The 19,858-nt window shown below is 38.3% G+C and overlaps 1 protein-coding gene across 5 annotated transcripts in view; it reads left to right on the top strand.

Moving 5' to 3' along the window:
- Nucleotides 1-19,858, top strand: part of OSBPL3 (oxysterol binding protein like 3) — an 85,119-nt gene that overhangs the window by 29,476 nt on the left and 35,785 nt on the right. For 2 of the 5 annotated variants that reach the window (XM_064412529.1, XM_064412547.1), the window contains exons 3-7: nt 10,327-10,569; nt 16,321-16,440; nt 16,641-16,694; nt 16,894-17,007; nt 17,748-17,918. In XM_064412529.1, the coding sequence (XP_064268599.1) occupies nt 10,477-10,569; nt 16,321-16,440; nt 16,641-16,694; nt 16,894-17,007; nt 17,748-17,918 (552 nt within the window). In that variant the 5' untranslated portion in view covers nt 10,327-10,476. Of the gene's footprint in view, nt 1-10,326; nt 10,570-16,242; nt 16,441-16,640; nt 16,695-16,893; nt 17,008-17,747; nt 17,919-19,858 lie in introns of all 5 variants that reach the window. The other 3 variants (XM_064412538.1, XM_064412554.1, XM_064412565.1) reach the window with 2 other exon arrangements.

Here is a 19,858-nt window from a genome sequence, read left to right as displayed (position 1 = left end):
TGGGTGAAGTAGGCGTGAGTGCCATCTGTTAGGAAAATAGCTTGCAGTATTGTTTGCTGCAACTTCATGTGTTGATGTTTTAGTCATTTTAGACATTTTTATTAAAAAACCCCGAACCTTTTAGTGTCTTCCTCTAAGAAATTGCTTTGTTCTACTTTCCTTTTCAGAAATTCATCAAGAGAGGTATATTAAATAAAACTTAAGTATTGTCAGAACTCACTTTATGCACTATCCATAATCAGCCACAGCTTTGATTTGTTTTTGTGTTGCATGGTCTAGCAAAGCCAGTGCCATATGTCAGCAGTTTAAAAACTAACACAAAACTGATGAAGGATTGGAAGGAGAGTAGAGAGAGAGAAGGCAAAGACTGGTGGAACTCTTTTGATATTTAGCTGTTTAAGGGGAATCTACATCACTTGTGAATCTACATCACTTCTATTTATTGCTGATTTTATAGCCTGTAATTAAAATCCAGCTTGTTAGTTGCTGTTCAAGTATAATCAACCCCAAGAATGCTATGAAGCAACCAAAATGTTGGACTGTACACATTACAAAACTCTTCATGTTGTTGTCTGCCATGTCTGTGGCCTGCTTGCAGTGACTGGAGCTGAACTAAAAAATTATACACTACTTAGAAATAAAAAATATGGATAGTTTAGTCGTACCACCTTTTCACTGAGCTCAAATAAATTTCTGTGTGAATTATTCATTCTCATTTATTGCTGAGGCATCCTAATTAAAACCTTCCATCTTTTAAACCTCTAAAAATACTTGAGAATGAGAGCGTAGCTAAAGCTTTTTTTAATCACGGGGTATTTCATTTGTATTTAATTAAATTCAAATAGATAGCTGCTAGCTTGCACTAACCTGAATCTAAATGTAAAACTGGGGACAGAACTGTCTGAATCAATTGAAAATAACACTGCTTCCACTTTCTTGGCCATCAGCTGGTGATGATCATCCCAAACCAAAGTGTCTGAACTACTTGCTGTGACAAAAATCTTGCTCTACAGAAGTGGATCAGGGAGGGCTCCTGTGACTTTTTTTTTTTTGGTCAAGGAAACTACTGATCTCCAGGAAAGGACAGTAACAAATTGCTTGGGAGCAAGAATTTCTTTAATTACTTTGGCAGATTTGAAAATTAATGTGATTTTGAGCTCTAACCCATCAATGGAGGAACTCTGAACTGCTATTGAGACTCATAAAAGTTCTCAGCAGCTTTGTATTTACTCTGAGCTCTATTGCTGGAGACAGGCCATATTTTTACATTGGGATGTCATGTTGTAGTAGACTTGTATAAACAAACTTAGTGCATTAAAACTCTTTGGGTCTTCCTTGTTCTGGACTGTCTGTAATAATTACATTATATTCAGAATTTTCTTTTTTTGGCTAATCTCTGAACTTGCTTTTAGATTTTATACCCTTGTAGCTAGGCAGAGGCAGGGCAAGATCTGACATGAAGTCACTCACTCTGAGATGGACCTTCTGATCTTCCCAGATATAGGTTTGCAACTTCTGCAGCTTCGTGTTTAGTTTCTTCCTTTTTTGAGGGCAGAAGTTCCTTTACCAGCTCGATCCAAGTTGAGTCTTTGTGGTTGAGCCGTGGTTGGATTTGTCTTCCCCTCCAGCATTTCAGAACTTGAGGACATGATGGTGAGATTGTATCATCTGAGGTGGGGAGAGGATCCCCTTTGTGGTTCTTTTCTGTTCAACAGCTGCCCTGTTGAGCAGTCAGAGACCCTCATTTCTAGCCTGCATCTTTTTTTGTCTGACCCAGCTGTTGTGATCGATACTTTCCCATTTCTTATGAATTAGGCAAAGCATTGCATGTAGTCATTCAGATTTATAATCTGGATTCCCACATCTCTTATCTCTCTGCATCTTGGTCTCTTTCAGTTCATCTTTTCCCTATGCCATGAAGACAATGTTGCAGAAAACTTGATCCCTGGAACCGCTTTCCTGGTTCCCATTGTCAAGGTGTTCATTACAAGTATAAATACGAATGGATTTAAGAGCAGATGTGATGCAGAATCTTCCAAGAGTGTGGTTCTGGCATCTGTGACTCATGGTTCCTGTCACCAGCATGCATGTGTGTGGGTGATATGTGTTTCCAGGCAAAAGGACAGCTGCAGGCATCCTCCTGTCTGTCCTGCAGAAGCTCCTGCTGAAGCCTGAACAGTTTTAATTTGTATTTAAAATGAACATGTCTCTGAGAGGTGTAAATTAGATATTCAGAAGAAATTCTTTACTGTGAGGGTGGTGAGGCACTGGCACAGGTTGCCCTGAGAAACTGTGTGTGTTCCAACCCTGGCAGTGTTCAGTGCCAGGTTGGATGAAGCTCTGAGCAACCTGGTCTAGTGGAAGATGTTCCTGCCCATGGCAGGGGGTTGGAACTGGGTGATCTTTAAGGTCCCTTCGAGCCTAAGCCATTTGATCATTCTATGGCTCTCTATACTTTTTTTCCTTCATGCTGGCTTTTTCTTTTTTTTTAATTGAATTTAATTGAAAACTTAGAATTAGCAAACTCTTACCTTTTGGCATTAATAATAAAATTACTTAGCACTTGTAGAACTAATTGTTCTCAGGATACTTTATATGTTTTTATTTCCTACAATGCATTTCTAAAGTGTTGATGTTTGTTTTCACATTGTGTGTTTAGAAACGCAGTATTAAGAAATTAGTGGCCTCTCACCTAAGGTAGTGTTAGAAGGAGTTAACACTGATCTGCTAACAACTACCTGACCTTGTTCAGAACACCACACACCTCTTTGTGGTTTCCAGCTCTCTTAATATGAAAGACCTTCTGTAAAAAAAAAAAATCTACATAATATTTAAAAGAAAGCTGTAGTGCTACATGTATAAATACTAATGTTGTAAAGTACATTGAAAAAGGCGTCCTGGAGTGGACTTAGAGACAGAAGCCTCTGAAGTTATGTTACGTTGATCAAGAAGAAATACAAGATTTTTATAGCTCGTCATTGTTGCACTTTATAAAATGTGTAAACAAATTTTATGCATCCTAGGAAGAACTGAATCTTGTTACCTCAGTTAAAGTTAACAAGATTTAAATTTTGAGGTAGTAGGCCTGCCTACAAAGGAAAAATACAAAACATTCTCAAAGGGAAGTGCTGGTTCCTTTGTACCTTTTTTCTTTTAGCAATTAGTGATATACAGGACAAATGACAATTCCCATGTATCATAAAAAAACAGGTTTCTGAGTGGGGGATCAAAATTTTTGTTCAGTTCATTTGGTGGTTTTTTGTTTGATGTTTTTCATGGTTTGTTTTGGTTTGGTTATTTTTATTTGCTGCTTTTTTTTTAATTTAGAAAGTAGATGATGACAAAGTGTGAAAAAGTGTGCTCTTTTAGAGCACATCAAAGAGGACAAAACAAGGTTGTTAGATCCTGCTGCTCTTTAATGAACATGTCTAGCTCTCCTGCATGAGATAAAGGTTTGTGTTTGCTGGTCATAGCACCCTCATGATATTTTCCTTCAGACTTTGGTAAGGATCATGCCTGGGCCACCAAAACTCTTCCAGTATTTCTATTTGCTGTTCTGCTTGAAACCAGAGGTGGCTGGGTTTGTGTTTCTTTCTCTGTAGTTGAATGCATTAATGTCAGCTGGTTTAATAAAATATATTGTTTTATGTTGGCCTTGATGGATTTATGCATCTTACAGCATTATGCAGTTCATCAGGTCACAAGGAGCCAGTCTGATTCAAAGTTACACTGATGCCTTCAATGATTTGACAGAAAAGTGGTGTCTTTTGCTTGATGTGCAGACAGTTCTGTCTTAAGATCTTGATCTACTACATGCTGGCAGACTGACAGATATTTCCAGAGCTTACATTGTGCCTATCAAAACTGAATCCAGGACAACAAACAGCGTGTATTTCAGTAACACTTCAGCAATAATGACTGCAGTTTTGAAAAGGAATAAGCCTCAGGGCACAGTGAAATATCTTTGTTTTAGTGAACAAAGCAAAGCTTTAAGTAGTAAGAGCGGAAAAATGAAAGACAACCAAGCTCCTGCCAAATGTTTCCCACTCAGGGATGCTATCACTAAGAGATGGGCCTTTCCAAGGCTCTTAGTACAGGCTGTAAACTGATACCATGTGCCTGTTCTTTCCCTTACTGAAAATTATAATAAGCTTGCCTCTCTCTTCTATTGCCTGATCATCTTGGTAAGGTTTCTCTAGCTGAGCAGCAGTTCAGTGCAAACAGACTGCTCCTGGTTTGCTGGTGAGCAGAGGGAGGACTGTACCTTGTCAGCACTGCTGTGTGCAGGACTCGCCAGGGTTTGATCCCAGCTCAGGAGCTGTTGTTTTGTGCTCCACCCTCTTGGCAGGGAGACTGTGGGACCCTTCTTTTAGTGGATCACCAGTTTTTTCTGGTGGTCCCCCAGACTGGTCAAGTGTTGAGCCATGCCAAGAGCTGGCAGGGGCGTGTGCGGCTCCCTCGGTCACGCTGGTGAGCCCTGAGCTGCTGGCAAGCCCTTGGCAAGAGTCCTTCTGAAAGGGGCAGGGAGAAAAATATTAATTGTTTAGGACCTGGCTGTGGGCTAGGTCCTGTTAGTTATGATTCTCAACTGTGATTGAAAGTTGGGTGGAAAAAGCAGTTAGACAGCTGATTAGTTACTGTAAAAATGCTGCTATTACCACATGTATTTTCTGTATCACTTGTCATCAAGACTTTTAACATGTCTATCTAGTTTATATACCCAGTAAGTTTGGGTTTTTGGTACAAGTGCAATCTATCATAGATCTCCTGGGGGGATGGAAACAGTGTCAAGAGTATGCATTTAAAATTAATCATGTCATGTGCAGTATTATAGACAGTTTTTGTGGCAGATGTGAGGAAAAGGTGGTATTTTTATATGTATCATATTTCAGGATGCTGAATGACCTGTTTCTAAATTTAATTAAGATTTTTATAACGTAAGGATTGAATTATCTTTGATATCTATAATGTAAGGATTGAATTATTAGTGAAACAGCAAATATTTGCTTTCCTTCTGGAAAGCCTAATTAGACTTGTCATCGAGGTATGTTTTTTTATGTCTTTCTTGGGATGTATTATACTGGATTGTTTCTGGGAGTTTGTTTTGTCGTTTGTTTTCTGTTTCTGTGGTTTTGGGGTGTTTTGCTTTCCGTGCACTGGAATATACAGGATTTTCTTTCATCAAGTGATGAAATTTTACATGACAAGCAATCTCTTGTTAAATCTCCTGTTAAATGCAGTATGGTTGTTGTTTGTCTAGCTTTCCCCCTTTCTCTCTGTCTGTCTCTCTCGATTAGACAATTAGGAGAGTTTTCTTTGAACGAAATTTACTTATTTTAGGTCAGTGACATAGCATGATTAAATTACTACAAAAGCCTCCATAAGGAGACAAGTTAGATGTTTCTTTGCATCAAAGACACTTCCAAGTAGCATTTTTTCATGGCTGATGAAAACATCTGCTCAAGAGAAGTTGTGATTTGGGTGAGCTCTTATCTGATGGAAGGCAGCTCTGAAATGCTTCCTGTTATTGTTAGTCTCCCTAAGCTGTTTGAACCTTTGCTTCCAAAGCTAGGTTTAATAACCTATCAGTAAGAGTTGTTTTAAACTGCTTTGTGTTTTGTTTCTGCGAGTTTTCTTTAGTAAAGAGGATAGCTAGTAACAGAACAGGATTCGTGTGCTTTGACCTTCAGTGGTGTGAATCTCACAGGAATTGAGTAACAGCAAATACCTGCCTTGAAAAGACATCTCCTGTAGTTGTGCATGGTGTACCTGTAGCCTACAAATAATTCTTTCCTATTTTGAGCCAGATAAGTCACTGGGATAGATTAAAGCTGGCAAATTGAACTATAACAGAGAGACATGAAAGCAATACTAGGAAAAGACTATTGCTTTGTTTATCCAGGCAGATGTGAGTGAATGTAATTTAATAATAGCTGCAGAGCAAAGGTTTCAGCACAAAGTCTTTGTTAATTCTGTGAAAGTCACTTAATATTGCATGCAACTCTGATTTGGATTGCTGAGTTCCATGCTTGCTGTATCCACCTGACTCTCATCAGTCTTTATGTTGTTACTATTCTTCTATCCAAAAAACCTTAATTGACTACAGAATGAGATGTACACTTCCAGTTTTGCTTCTCAAAGTCTTTAGTGTTCCTTCACTGCTGAATCAGCTTTGAAGCAGCTGTTAAGGCTTTACTTTTCCTCCAGAACCATGGCAAAAATAATTGCATGCTGTTGATTTTTTTTTTTACTGCAGTTATGCATAATTTTTTTTCTGGATTTCCCTTCTCTTCTTTTGTGAGATATAAGAAATCTTTGATTTTGCTGTAAGCTTATTGTTTTCAGAGTTGTGAGAGATGAAAGGGTACTGCAAGGCTGCTTTGAACCTGTGCAATTTTAAAGGTTTGAGAACAATCTGGGATGGTAGTTTTTTTAAAAAAAAGAATTGTATTCCTGTTTTACATATTATCATATGTTTACATTATCTTTAATTGATATATAATAATAAGGCTGTTAGTAGCAGATGATAAGTAGAGAAAAGTGCTGTTTATCATCTTATGGTGTAGTAGCTCTAGCTAATATTTGATGCTCCTGTATTCTTAATTCTTCAAAATGCACCTGGTGAGGCCATTTGCAGAGGTACTCTTGGCCTACTTTTGCAGCTGTTGGCTTTATAGAAAAGAATTAGGGCAATACTTAGCGCTTGTGAAAATTACTGTCCTAAATTTATTTGGATTTGCCTCAGCCTCACACCTTGGAGTTGACTTTTTGGAGTAGACCAAAGTTAGTGGCCCTGTGAAAAGTGCTCCGGAGAAATGTGGGAGCAAATACAGTTCTGAGGCCATCCTGTGGCATGGAAAGGAGCAAATTTTAATGAATCTGAAGCAATTGTATTATGAGTACCTTAAAAATCAATTTTAGTTGCAATCTTTGCTTCATTAACATAACACTACTTTTTATGCTTGCTTTAAAGTTGTAATTGCTCTTATACGTGGTGACCCTAATTTCCACAGGTATTTGCCCTAGAGAGGCCCAGTCACTACTGTTGAAAGCCAGTCAAGTTGGGATGCAGGATCAGTGCTTTCTCACCTTCCTGGAAAAATAAGTGAGTTATTGTTGAAGGGCAGCCACAGTTTTCTTTTTTTCTCTTCTAAACTTGAAGAGAATTTTAAAAAAGGAACCCGGAGTTGTTGCTGGAATGCACAGCAGTTTTTACAGAGGATTTGGAGCCATGATAGTTATTCACATACACTTTTTCATGCTCAAATCTGGAAGTCTCAAGGTAATAAGTTAAATCATTAGCTGGGAAACAGCAATAGAATAAAGCACTTCAGAGAGAAGACACATTTTTCACTCCTGAGCTCTTCAGGGCTGGTAAGACAAGTCTTTTGTCCTGCCCATGCAGTAACTCATTTGAAGGAATAAAGGAAAATTCAAAAGCCAACTTCAGAAGTAGACTGACAAAATCCTTCAGGTGCGCTCTGCCGGATTTACCTCACCTGTCACCTGCTCCTTGCTCAGCACCTCTTGTGAGGTAGTGAGTCATCTTCAGCTCGTTTGAGTTCTGGAAATGTGCCCATCTCACTCTCTGATTGCAAAAGGACAAATGACATTGCTGTAGGAGATCTTAAGTACTTTCTTGGGGGGTGTAAGTCTGTGTCTCTCTGACGTCAATGTTAGCAAGTGGAGCAGTGCAGTAGAACTGGATCTTTGTCAATCTCCTAGAAAGAAGACCTAGCATCAGTCCCTGCTTAAGACTCATCAGGACTAGCTCTAGTCTGTGTTGTGGACTCAATGCTTTGAGCACTGGATGCTGTCCTGGAGCACATTTAATCCAAAAGGGATGCAGCTTTCATGTCCAAAACTGCCCTGCAGTGCAAACCTTGTTATTACAGGAGATTTGCAGAGGAAGTACCCCTCTGCTCTGTCCTAAAATATTGGTGTAGCCAAACCTTAAGTTCATTTAGACTCCACACCAGAAACAAGATGATAGAAAGATTCCTATGATTATATGGCTTCTCTCTATGTTGAAGTCCAAGAGACCTCTAGGGGTTTTTTTGGTTACTTGACACTTCTAGGACATCACAACTATTATGCTGTGTTTGAACAGGCAAAGGACATTGTATATTTTAAAAGTAGTGTGTCCTGGAGATATACCCAGTGCTTTTTGATGTTAAAGTTTCCAGTGCTTTTTGCTGCAAATTAGAGTCTGTTTCTTGCCATGAACTCTGCCAATCACTGCCAAAATGCCAGATAGTCACCCATGAAAGCTGAAGGTGCTCCTTCTGAACAAGAGCAGTGAAGAGAACAGGGATTTATCTGACCAAAGTCTGTTCCAGAAGCAAAACATTTGCTGCTTGGTTTCAAGGGGATGTCTGAGCAGTGAGTTTGCAGGAAGAGAGTTTCTGTTCCTGTTGAGAGCATTTGACCTCTTCTTGTTAATACAGACATTACCATTAAACTGTTTTGCTGAATGGAGCTTGCAAGTAAATAAGAAAGTTGTCCTTTTTATTTACTCCATAGTTAGAAACCTGAGATGCTTGTAACCTGCTTTAAAAAGAAAATGAAATAAATCTAAACCTGTTAAAAGTACTTGTTCTTAATGAAATGCCATACAGATTTAGCTTCCAGATAGAAAGTGACCATACCTTCTCCAAAATGCTCTGCTCCTAATTTCAATCATAACTTCAGTCTCAAGTCCATGTGTTGGGCCCAAATCACATAGACCTTGCTCATCACATTGCTGTTCTGGGTTTTTTTTTTTGGCCATCATTGTGCTCACTGTCTTTGTAGCTCTCTGATGGTTCCTGGAATATTTACCAAGCTGACTCATCTTCACTCCTGGAAGAGCCCCAGGAGAGTTCATTTCTCACCCCACTTGTGGAGGTTGGGGCTGGATAACATATTTGTTCTGGAGTATTTCTAACTAGGTAAAGTAAATGCCATAAGGAGAGATTGTGTTTCAGGTGAAAAGAGGGCATGTTGATTGAAATGTTACAGCAAACTATATTGCCAGAAAGTGCTGTAGATTGGAAAAGGTTTCTGTTCAGAAACTGGATGCTTCAGACTCCAGCTGCAGGGAGGGAGGTTTTCTGCTGCAGAGTGGTGTCTTCATGTTAAATATAACACCTAGTTTTAATTTTGTGTTCTGGTTGGTTTTTCTTGTCTGTGGCTTTTGAGGTATTGTTTTGTTTTGTTTTTAAGGAAAATGAATTCTTAAAATGTACAAAATGCTTTACTAGGGATCTGAAATTACTGCTTCTCTCAGAATTTAAGGCTCTTCAAGGAAAAAAATGAATGGCAGACTTCAATAATCAGTGATCCCAGCTCAGGACTGTTGTGACAGTGCAAGTGAGGAAATTGTGAAGTAGTGCCTCCCTGTTTCAGCAATGAAATCTCTCTTTCTAAGCAAACTTCCTTACCTTTATCACTGATTGTTCTTGGACTCCTCCTAATTATGAATTCTTTGCCTGAGGCAATAAAATTTGAAGTGATACACAATTTATACGGCCAGCTCAAGTTTTGGAAAGCATCACTCTTTTGTAATGTCCTCTGTTGGTTTTGGGTTTTGGTTGGTTTTTTTTTTAAGGTATTCAGTTACCATGACAACTTTTACCCACGCTGGAACTCCGTTACTGGGAGTTCCTGGCATGCCTTGTATTTGCATGTGCTGCAGGGAGCACTGTTATTAAACAGACTGTTAATTATTCTTCCAGTCACTTGCTGAGACAACTGATGTGACAGTAGATAGAGCTCTCTGATTCCAGGTGAAAGTGCTCATGCACAGCTCTCTGCAGCTAAGTTTTCATGATCACTGCTTTTAGGAGTTACTCGTCTATGTAGAGGGTTGTTTTTGGGTTTTTTTTGGTTATAACATGAAGCCATGCTTAGTTGTTTAAATTATCAAGGAACAGAGAAAAAGGGAAATTTATTTAATTACACCATCATTTTTTGGTAGCATTTTATTGGATGTTTGCCTCTTTGTTTGGATATATTTTGGGCCATTTCATATAGATATTTATGACTTTCTTTGTGAGTTTCTATTATTTTTTAATTAATTTAAATCTGTAAAAATATGCTTGATACTGTACTTTGTCCTCTTAATAAATAGCAACAATTAAAATATTTTTAGGATTCAAAATTTATGTAATTATTTTTTGAGACTTGCAAATTTATCTTAAAGTATTTGTTTAATTTATTTCTTATAAAATGCAGTAATGTGCTTAGCTTGTATTAATCAAAGGCTTTATTATGATTCATGCTAGAATATGGCAGCAAGAGACAGCATCTGATTATTTGGCTTCTTTTTTTTTTTTTCCCTTTTAGGAGTTTCCATGGGGTACAGATCATGTGACTGGACTGCATTTGGGTAAAGGATGAGTTCAGTGTTTCTCTGAGGAGTCTTCCAACACATTTTCCAAATTACCTTTTAATGGTTTTCTAAGTGAGCTTATGTGGAACAAATAGTCCTGGATCATGAGTGAAGAAAAGAACTTTGGTGCATCCCAGAAGATGCTGTCTCCTTCAAGAAGCACTAGCAGCTGCTCCTCCAAGCAGGGAAGTCGACAGGTACTTTTTCACCAAGCTGAAAGCATTGCTAAGATTGGCTGTTACTTTTTTATGTCTTTGATATCTGAAAATCTCTTAAACCTGGTTTTCCTGTTGCTTGCTTGTTTTATCACTTCTTTGCTTTCCTCTCTCTCTTCTTTTTTTTTGTTGGTAGCAGCATCTTGTTTTGAGTCAAATGCATTAAACACATATTACTGAATAGCAGGCATGTGTAAAACTGGAATGTTTATTCTTATTGTATGTATGGTGTCTTTATAGTGAAATAGAGCTGCTGTAGCATCTTGGTCTCAGTGGTTTGATCCTGAAATACCAAATCTTTTCTGTTAGGTACCACTTTTGTGGTAGAATATTGTGTAACTGCTCTGCTTATTTCAAGTTTCCAAGGAAAGGTGTGCATTCATGTGTGAAAGATAGTTTATTTTTCATGAACCTGACACAGGGCTTCTTTGAATGTCCATTTATGCTTGTTCTTGCTGTAGAACCATAGATAGAAAAATGAGCATTTGTGTAACACGATGCTTCTGCATGCCAAACGTGAAGGTTGCTTTGTTTTCTGCTAATCTTTAAACCTCACACTTTCAAAAGACCTGGCTACAAGTGTTTGCACCTGGCAGGTGAGGCTGCTGAAGATGGCTTTGTGGGCAAGAAATGCTGACCTGCAGCTGCACTGAGAATTAAACTTGAATGTGCTCAATTCACGTTTGCAAAGTCATGAGCAAAGTGCTCAACATAAACTTTTATCTGTACAAGTGCTGCCTTAGTGGAGCTCTTGGAAGCTGCCTCAGGCAGAAATTTTAATTGGAATTGAGCATCCCAATCCCCCAAAAGCTTTGGAGTCCTCAGCTGTGTTTTGAAACAGCACCTGCTCTTCTAGGACTCCTGGCCCTGTTCGTACAGTTGGCAAGGCAGACAAATGTCTGAACAATTTATGACTTTTAAAGTGCTGCACTTGTGAGAAATGCTGTGCATTTCTAGTATGCTGAACAATAAAATCCTTGCTCTCAGGATGTCTTTTTTGTTTTCCTGAAATATTATTTTTTTTTATCCTCCATATGAGATTACCTTTCAAAAGTGTAATTTAAAAGATTTGGTATTGTCTGTTCAACAGTTCATGTCTATCAAGTGTTATCATGTATTATTTAAATAATAAGATTTACATGAGTATGACTAAATCCACTGGTATGTAATACAGCCAATATAAGGAACCATACTTATGCCATTTATTTGCCCTTTCCATCTGTATATTAGTTTAAATTGCAATACTTTAGGTCTTCTATTAAGACATCAGCAACCATCTAAAGTTGTATCTAACTGTTAAGAATCCCCTAATTAAAAAAAGACCACATGTACAATAACCTTGAGGAGCTTTTGTTCGTTCGTTTGGATTTGTTTTGGTGTTTGTTTCAAAATCCTGGTAGAATAGCGGAATGTAACACTGTTACTGATACTTTTTTATTAATAGTATCCTGAAAGTTTAAATGATGTTGCCAGGTGCTGTGCAGGTTAGGGAGTGACACTTAATCCTCTTCCACTAAATTCACCTTCACTTTGAATCCCTGTGAAAAGTTGGAGGCTACTGCCACTTTCCACCTCTTTGCTTTTCTGTTCCCCTCTCCTTCAGTTATGGAAAGGGATCTCTGTTTCACAGAGACACAATTTAAATTTAGTTTTGTGACGAAAGAAAACTGGTGTTGGCCTTCCTTAAATTTAAATTGACCTGTGATCAAAAGAAGGTATGTTGTGCTAGTTATTTTTGAATCTAATATGTTAACTAACTTTTAAAATAGATCCACTGGGGAAAAGCTTTGTGACAGGAGAACTGTTTTAAAAATTCTCATGTTCCATAAAAGAAACTTCCTGCCAGTTTTATGAACCGTAACAAGTGCCTTAGTTGCAGCTGATGCCAACCCTTATCCTCCACAAAGTAGGTTTCTATTTTTGGCAGTTTAAAATATTTGGTACAACTGACTGCATTTTGCACTGAAAGAGAGTGTGACACTCTCATCTGTTTTGTTCGGGGAGCTGCAACTGCAAGCATCAGTCTGAGAGCCATTCAGAATCATTCCTTCATACTTTCCCCTGAAACAGTTTGCCTTAAGGAGCTGTATGGTGCAGAATATTGCAGAAAATGAGAAGACTTTTATTATATCAAAAAAAGAAAATAAGTCCATTATTAGGTAAATGTATTCATCTCTTAAGACCAAATTCTATGGGTTTTTTCCTCAGCCATAGACCAAGTGTGCACCAAGGAGCGTGTACAGAGGAATTTTTCAGTGCTGATGAGTGCCTCTAGACCTAAGAAAAGTAAAGATTTGGTTCCTTCCTTAGCCTCGAGTGAAATTTCTTCCTGAGCAGCAAACGCAGTGTTGTTCTTTTGGGTAGATTTTTACCCATAATGATGCAAAAGTCTTTTGTAGTGTCATAATCTTAAAACACAACCAATCTAGACAGGAGCAATTTTGCTAGAATTGTTAATGCCATTCATCTGGGAGTTTTAGGGTCTTTTTTTGGGGGGAGGTGCCGTTGGTTTTTTTTCAAGTTAGTGCCATGTTTTGGACTATTTCTTTCTGTTCCCTATTGTGGGGTAAGAATAAGCAAAAGGGAGTATCATCTGAATGCTTTCAGGAAATCTTTTGTCTCCAGTTTGCTCCTCTGCTATTTCAGAGGGATGAGTAGAGATGATAATCGACCAGCCTGATTCATTTGCCTTCATTTTAGAGAGTAAGCAGTTTTCTTTCACTTCTGCAGCTGCTCCCAGGAATAGCCAACTGATGCTTTTTCCTCATTTAGTGAGGTGTCAAATCTCTTGCAAAACAAAAAGCCTGGTCAAGATCTCTAGAGTCTGGGTTGAGCAAATGGATTCAAAGCCAGTCACAGCAGCAGAGTTTTTGAAAAATGTGAGAGTTTGTTCAGTTGGGAAAGGTTGGGTTTATCTGGAAGAGGACCAGATTCTGTTAATGCATCATGGCACCTTGCATGTATCCAGCAGGTCCCTAAACTGTTAGTTCTGTGAGCTTTTAAGAGGATCCATTTCTAATTCAACTCAGCCACGTTTATGTACAGCTGACAATTGAAGTGTGAGGTTCCCAGGGTACAGAGATGAGTAGCAGATCTGCCTTCTACCTGAGATTTGGCAGGCTGTCCAGCCTGCTTGAGGGGAAGCAGGGCTTCCACTTCAGATTCTGTTCCCATTTTCACACTTTTTATTTGAGAAGGCACATTCTTAGGCCACCTTGCTCACCTGAAGAACTGTGATAAATATGACTTTCCTGCAGGAATGTGAGAGACACCTTGTGTCTGGACTGCAGGAGAGGTCTAGGCAAAATCTGAGTTGTAATGCAGGGAACATTGTATTCTGTACTAAAAAGAATTAAAGAACACTGTATTCTGATTAAAACTATTAACACTGTATTTATTCCAGATGAGTCTAATTGGCTGAGCTGTTTCTCAGCTGCTTCTTTTCACCTCGCACATCCAGTATCATGGGTCTGTCTCATTTCAGGAGTCCATTTCTTTCTAAGCTTATCCTTACGGAAGCATGAGGCTCCATGGTGACTCATTGCAGCCTTTTTGAGTACTTAATGGAGCACATAGAAAAGACAGAGAAGGATTTTTTACATAGTGATAGGACAGGGGAGAATGGTCTTAAACTGAAAGAAGGGAGATTTAGATTAGCTGTTAGGAGATTTTTACTGTGGAAGTTGTGAGACCACTGCAGCAGCCTGCTCAGAGAACTTGTGGATGTCCCAGCCCTGGAAGTGTTCAAAGCCAGGTTGAATGGAGGTTCTGAGCAACCTAGTCTAGTGGAAGGTGTCCCTGCCCATGGCAGGGGGGTTGAAACTAGATGGTCTTGTAAAGTCCCTTCCAACCTGAGATGATCTATGATACTGTAAATCTTCCTCTACTGAGATAAAATTCCTGCTGTCTCCTGCAATCAATGATATACTGTGTTTACGCTTAACCAAACTGTGGAAACTTGATCCCAAAGCTGGAGAAAGTTCCTGTGTTAGGTACAACACTGGAATGTTGTAAAGGATCTACTGTTCACTACTACCAGATTAATTCTCAGTGGAAAAGTTATGTGCTTGGGTACTGCAGTTTAACATATTTTGGGAAGACAAGGGATATAGCTTGCTTAGTATTTGGGCAAAGCAGCTTTTAAGTTCTTCTGGATACTTTCAAGAAGAAAGAAACAAAACCATAAACACAACATTTTTCCTAATCTCATAGCTGCTGCTGTTAGTTCTTAATTAGAATTATATGACAAAATGTATTACCTCATGAAAACTTGGGTTAGGACAACTGCACTTCTGACTTGTGTTGAGGTAGTACAACATCATTGCATGGTCTGTAGGGTGTTGGTTGTCAGGAGCTGCTCAGCCCCACATTTCCACTGCTTGTGGCTCATTGTGTGGTAAGTGTGGCAGACTGAACTCAAAGCAGGAAAGCAGAGCAGCTTACCAGTTTGTTCTATTAAATGAGGCACAAGGAAAATAACAGAAATAACAGAGTGCCACCAATAGTGTGGTGGAATTGTTAGATGTCTTTCCAAAGGTGGCTTGCTTGTAATGCCTTATTACAAAAGTAATGAGCACATTACCTGATGTAATTTTTTTCTGTGTTTATAGAGGGGAATTTTAAGGATTCTAAAGATGGATAAATGAGGACAGCTAGCACACTTGCTGGTTTTATTTTATTTTGTTTCATTTTTCTTTTAAGCTTTTCTTTTTGAGGCAGCCAAGTCTTTTGGGAATACTTCCCTTTGTTACAGGGAGCACCATGAGTATTTACCTACCTAGAATAGTTCTCTTCTCCCTAATGTGCTTCATACTAGTCCTTTTTTGTTATCATACTCTATGTATTAAAGTATTCTTTATCTTTTTCAAATACAAGGGGATGGTGCTAGCACATACCATTTCCTGTCAGTTATTTATAATGCTGCATCTGCCAAATCCTGGCAATAAATAATTCATGAGAACTCTCATCAGAAACCTTGAAACTCATGTTACATTGTCATTTGTAGTTGTTCCATAAATAAAAGCTATAAAAATACTATGAGATTTAGACTCTTCTCTGGTTTGTTTCTGCAAAGCCTTTCATTTTAGAGTTCCTGGTAGCAAAAAAGAGAGATTCACTTTTAATTGGTATAATCTGATGACGGGTGACTTCTGTTTTTCTTGTAGTTTCCATTTATGTTATATTCCTCATACTACTTCCCTGGATTTTTATATTGTTTTTAGTTTAGTTTGATTTGTTTTATTATTTTTACTTCAGGGAGACTGCAATTTACACCAAACACAAAACCTTGAGTTACTGAGTAACAAAAGAGTTTTATTGAAAAAAAGTCTTCATTTTTAGTGTCTTTTTTTTTGCTTCATAACCTACAAAACCTATCCTTTTAACATAGGACATTTTCTGTCTCTGATGACAGAAGGTTTTTTTGCTAAATTGTGACTATGCTATGGTTATGCATTGTGTGTATGTATGTGCAGGAAAAGATACATGTAAAATTCAATGAAGGATGATGTCATAAAAAATGTATTTTGTTTAGTGGTATTGTTTCTATCAAAATTAAAAAAGGACCTTACCTCTCTGGTGATAGATAACAAAGTGTAAAGATGGATCCTTGGTTATGTTTCAACATCAATTGGGTTTTGTCTTTTTTTCTTATAGCCTTCTTCTTCTTGAATCTCTCTTAACAATTCAGTTATTTGGAAGAAATAAGATCTACATTTGGATTTTCTGTTTAAGCAGGACAGCTGGGAAATTGTAGAAGGACTCCGGGGAGCAATGAATTGTACCCAGGAGCCACAGAAGCAGGAGGGCTGCTTGCTGAAAAAGAGGAAATGGCCTCTGAAAGGCTGGCACAAGGTAGGAAAGGAATGTGAGTCTGAAAGCTTGAGTGGGACTTATATGGTGTGGTTTTGTGATAAAAAGGTTGCATGAAAGCAGAGAAGGTGTTCTCCAGAGAAATGGAAGGGGGGACGATGTGTTTGTGCTATTTTTCTGTTTGTGGCTTTTGTGTGTGTGTGTGTTTTGTTTGATTTTAATTCTCTACATTTCTGTTACAGAGATATTTCTTTTTGGACAGAGGGATTTTGAAGTATTCTAAATGCCGAGCTGATGTAAGTGATCTGAAACCCTTTAAGGCCATTATAAAGTAACAAGTATCCAATATAACAAGAATTCCCTACTGATGGCAAGAGAAATAGTTTTCAGTAGTTCTAAACAGTAGGTTGAAAGGGGAAGAAATGCTGATTTCAGAAGGTAATATTTATCCTTTTGCTTTCATCTGGAATGACTGTGGTTTTACTTTTTTTGCAGATAGAGAGAGGAAAACTTCATGGCTGTATTGATGTTGGACTTTCTGTCATGTCTGTAAAGAAATCAACAAAATGTATAGATTTGGATACAGAGGAGCAGATATACCACCTGAAGGTAGGTCTTCAAGATTGTTTTAACCTTGCTCCCAAATTACTGCCATTAGCTGTGAAGTTTGGAGCACTTTTTTTTTTTTTAATAGCAAGAGATTTGTGAGTTGCACTAATAACTTTTTAGTCTCATCAGATTAGTTGGCACTTAATAATTGGAGAGGTCTTATTGTATTGTTTTAGGGCCCAGAATCAGTAACCCTGTCCTGAACAGAAGTCTCATGTTTAGCAGTGCTTTTTTCATTTCTTGCACAAGTGCTTTTATTTTCAGTATCTCGATCCTTGTCTTTTCTATAAGAAGTATTTTCTCTGGTCAAGTATGAGGATTTATAATTGCAGAATAAATTGTTTTGAAATACATGAACAAAATCAAATTTCTGTTTGTAATTAAACACTGACATAGCTTTAAGTATAGCAATTAAGAAATTATATATGTGAGGGGCTTTATTCAAATTTTAAGGGTTTTTTTAGTCTGTAAGCTGCTCTAGTATTGTGTTCTTCATTGGAGGCATAGTTACTGACTGTACTTTCTTTTTTCACTGGCTTTATCCTGTGATTGATTTTCTGTCATACCTTAGCTCATACAGTGTGCAAGGTAGGAGCATCCTTAGAAAAACTTTCCTGATACTTTGCCAGTAAGCAAGGCAAAGGTCATCCAGGCTAGCAGTCTAATGAGCACAAAATTCCATCATTTCCCTGTTAGTTATTTTGAATGTGAATGTCATCCACCCTTGAAATTTTGTGTAGGTGAAGTCTCAGGAGCTGTTTGATGAATGGGTAGCGAAGCTTCGCCATCACAGAATGTACCGCCAGAATGAAATCTCCATGTTTCCTCACGACGCCAACAACATTTTCTTCCCTGTGTCTACTACCACGGACTCTGTCCCAGGTTTCTGTGATCCTACACCAGGTAGAAAGGTAATAGTTTTTATTTATAAATAATGAGCTTCCATAAGGGATTAAATTAGTCTAATTTGTGTTCATTAAATGAAGAGCATAATGGAAATTTGTGGTGGCACTTCAGTTATGTTCTAAAATGTCAAGAGAAAAATTTATTATTTATTGATTTACACCCAAGCACTTTCCTTTATGATGTTGTTAAACTTTTAATAGTTTTCACTATTTTAATCCAGTAAATTGTACTTTCACAGTGAATTTCAAAACTGTGTATTGAGTTAGAATCCTCATAATTTTTGGGACATATATCAGTATTTGTCTGATACGTGCTGGGGAATATTAGTCACAGTAGAGTGCTTAGCTAGATATTTTTTTCCCTTTAGCTTTTTGCTGCATATCCTTTAGCTTATAAACCTTCTCCCCTTTTATATGAATGAAGCTGACTACTTCACTAAGGAGTATGTAGGAAATGCAAGAAATTATGTATACAAGGAATATATATTATACATATATTGTATTATTTATATATTTATATGTATAAATACATTATTTATATAGATATTATATACACAAGTAATTGTACAAGAATTTGTATTTTAACTATTTATATTTTAACTGAGGCAGAAGCATTACTCAAATCAATCCAAGGGCTGTGCTGTGGGTGGATATGGGGTCGGGATGTGTCCAGTCAGCAGTGTACTTCTCTTTTGTAAAGTCTGTGAATTAGTTTCACAAATGGCCTGACAAACGCTCAGTCCAACCCCATAAATGGCTTCCTTGCAGTTTCATGGAAGATGGTGTGTGTTCTGTGCCTGAACACAGCCTCTGCGCCTTCAGCTGTCTGTACATGGACTGGCTGACCTTCACCCAAAGCAGATCTTCTGCTCCAGTGTAGAATCACTGGTTGCTTTTGACAATCAAAAAAACTGTTCTGTGTTGCTACAGCTGAGATGTAGTAACTGCTTCTGTCAGCTCCAGAATGGCTCCTAAGCAGCAATGCCCTTCTTGTTCTCCTTCTACCCAAGGCTTGCTTTTCCCTGGTGCAATTACTTTATGATCTGAGCAGGCTTGTTCCCCACTACCCGCAGTTCCTCGCTTTATCCTGTAACTGAGAGTGGGTTTCAGCAAACACAGACGTGTGTCTGAGCAGCTTTTTGCTGGTGGTGGAGTGGGAGGGGGTCAGTGTGAGCGGGCAGCTGAAGGAACAATGTCTCACCCTGCGGTCACGAGGCCGTTCTGCAGAATCGTCTGCACGCATCTCTGTGCCAGCAGCAGCTCCGTGGCTCTGACAGCCTGCTCTCCTCAGGCACTGTCTGCAGGGCAATGGCAAATCTCCCCTGCACATTTAGTTATTTTCTCCTGAAAGACAGCAGGGATAGAAGTGGGGGAGAATATCAAGGGCAGAAGTGGAACATTGCAAAGTCCATGGTATGTTTATGCTGGTGCTCTCAGAAAAAAACCCAAAAACCCAAACCAAAGAAACCTATGTGATCAGCATAAAATCGAAAAATCTATTGCTTACTGTCAGGAAACTAACCATTTCTTCTTTGGCATGAAAGACTTTAATTCAGACTATTAATCCAGATTTGCACTGCAAAGAAGCCCTACTTATTTTCATGTGAAAAATAGAAGGGGATAGTTCTTAAGCTGCAGTTAATCACCTTAGCTGTGCTCAAGCTAAATGGAAGTCTGCCAATTTACACCAGCCTTAGCTTGGTGTTAGTTGATATCACTCCAGCACTTAGGTTATTTTGAGAAATATATATCAAGTGAAATTTGAGTTGCATTTTATTTGCTTTTAGCAACACCTGATTGGTTTTCACATCTTTTTTTTTTAATTGTTGTTGAGAGACAGCTGTAGGTATCTACACATGTTTATGTGGAATTCCTGGATTCTAAAGCTTAACTGTGCTGATCCAAAGCAAAACTATGAAAACTGGAGCTACACAAGCTCTCTCTTG

Source organism: Passer domesticus, chromosome 1, assembly GCF_036417665.1.
Source record: "Passer domesticus isolate bPasDom1 chromosome 1, bPasDom1.hap1, whole genome shotgun sequence".
In the NCBI taxonomy this organism is placed as follows: Eukaryota; Metazoa; Chordata; class Aves; order Passeriformes; family Passeridae; genus Passer; species Passer domesticus.
Note: the sequence above shows the minus strand (reverse complement) of the source record. Positions and strands in the feature narration are given on the sequence as shown.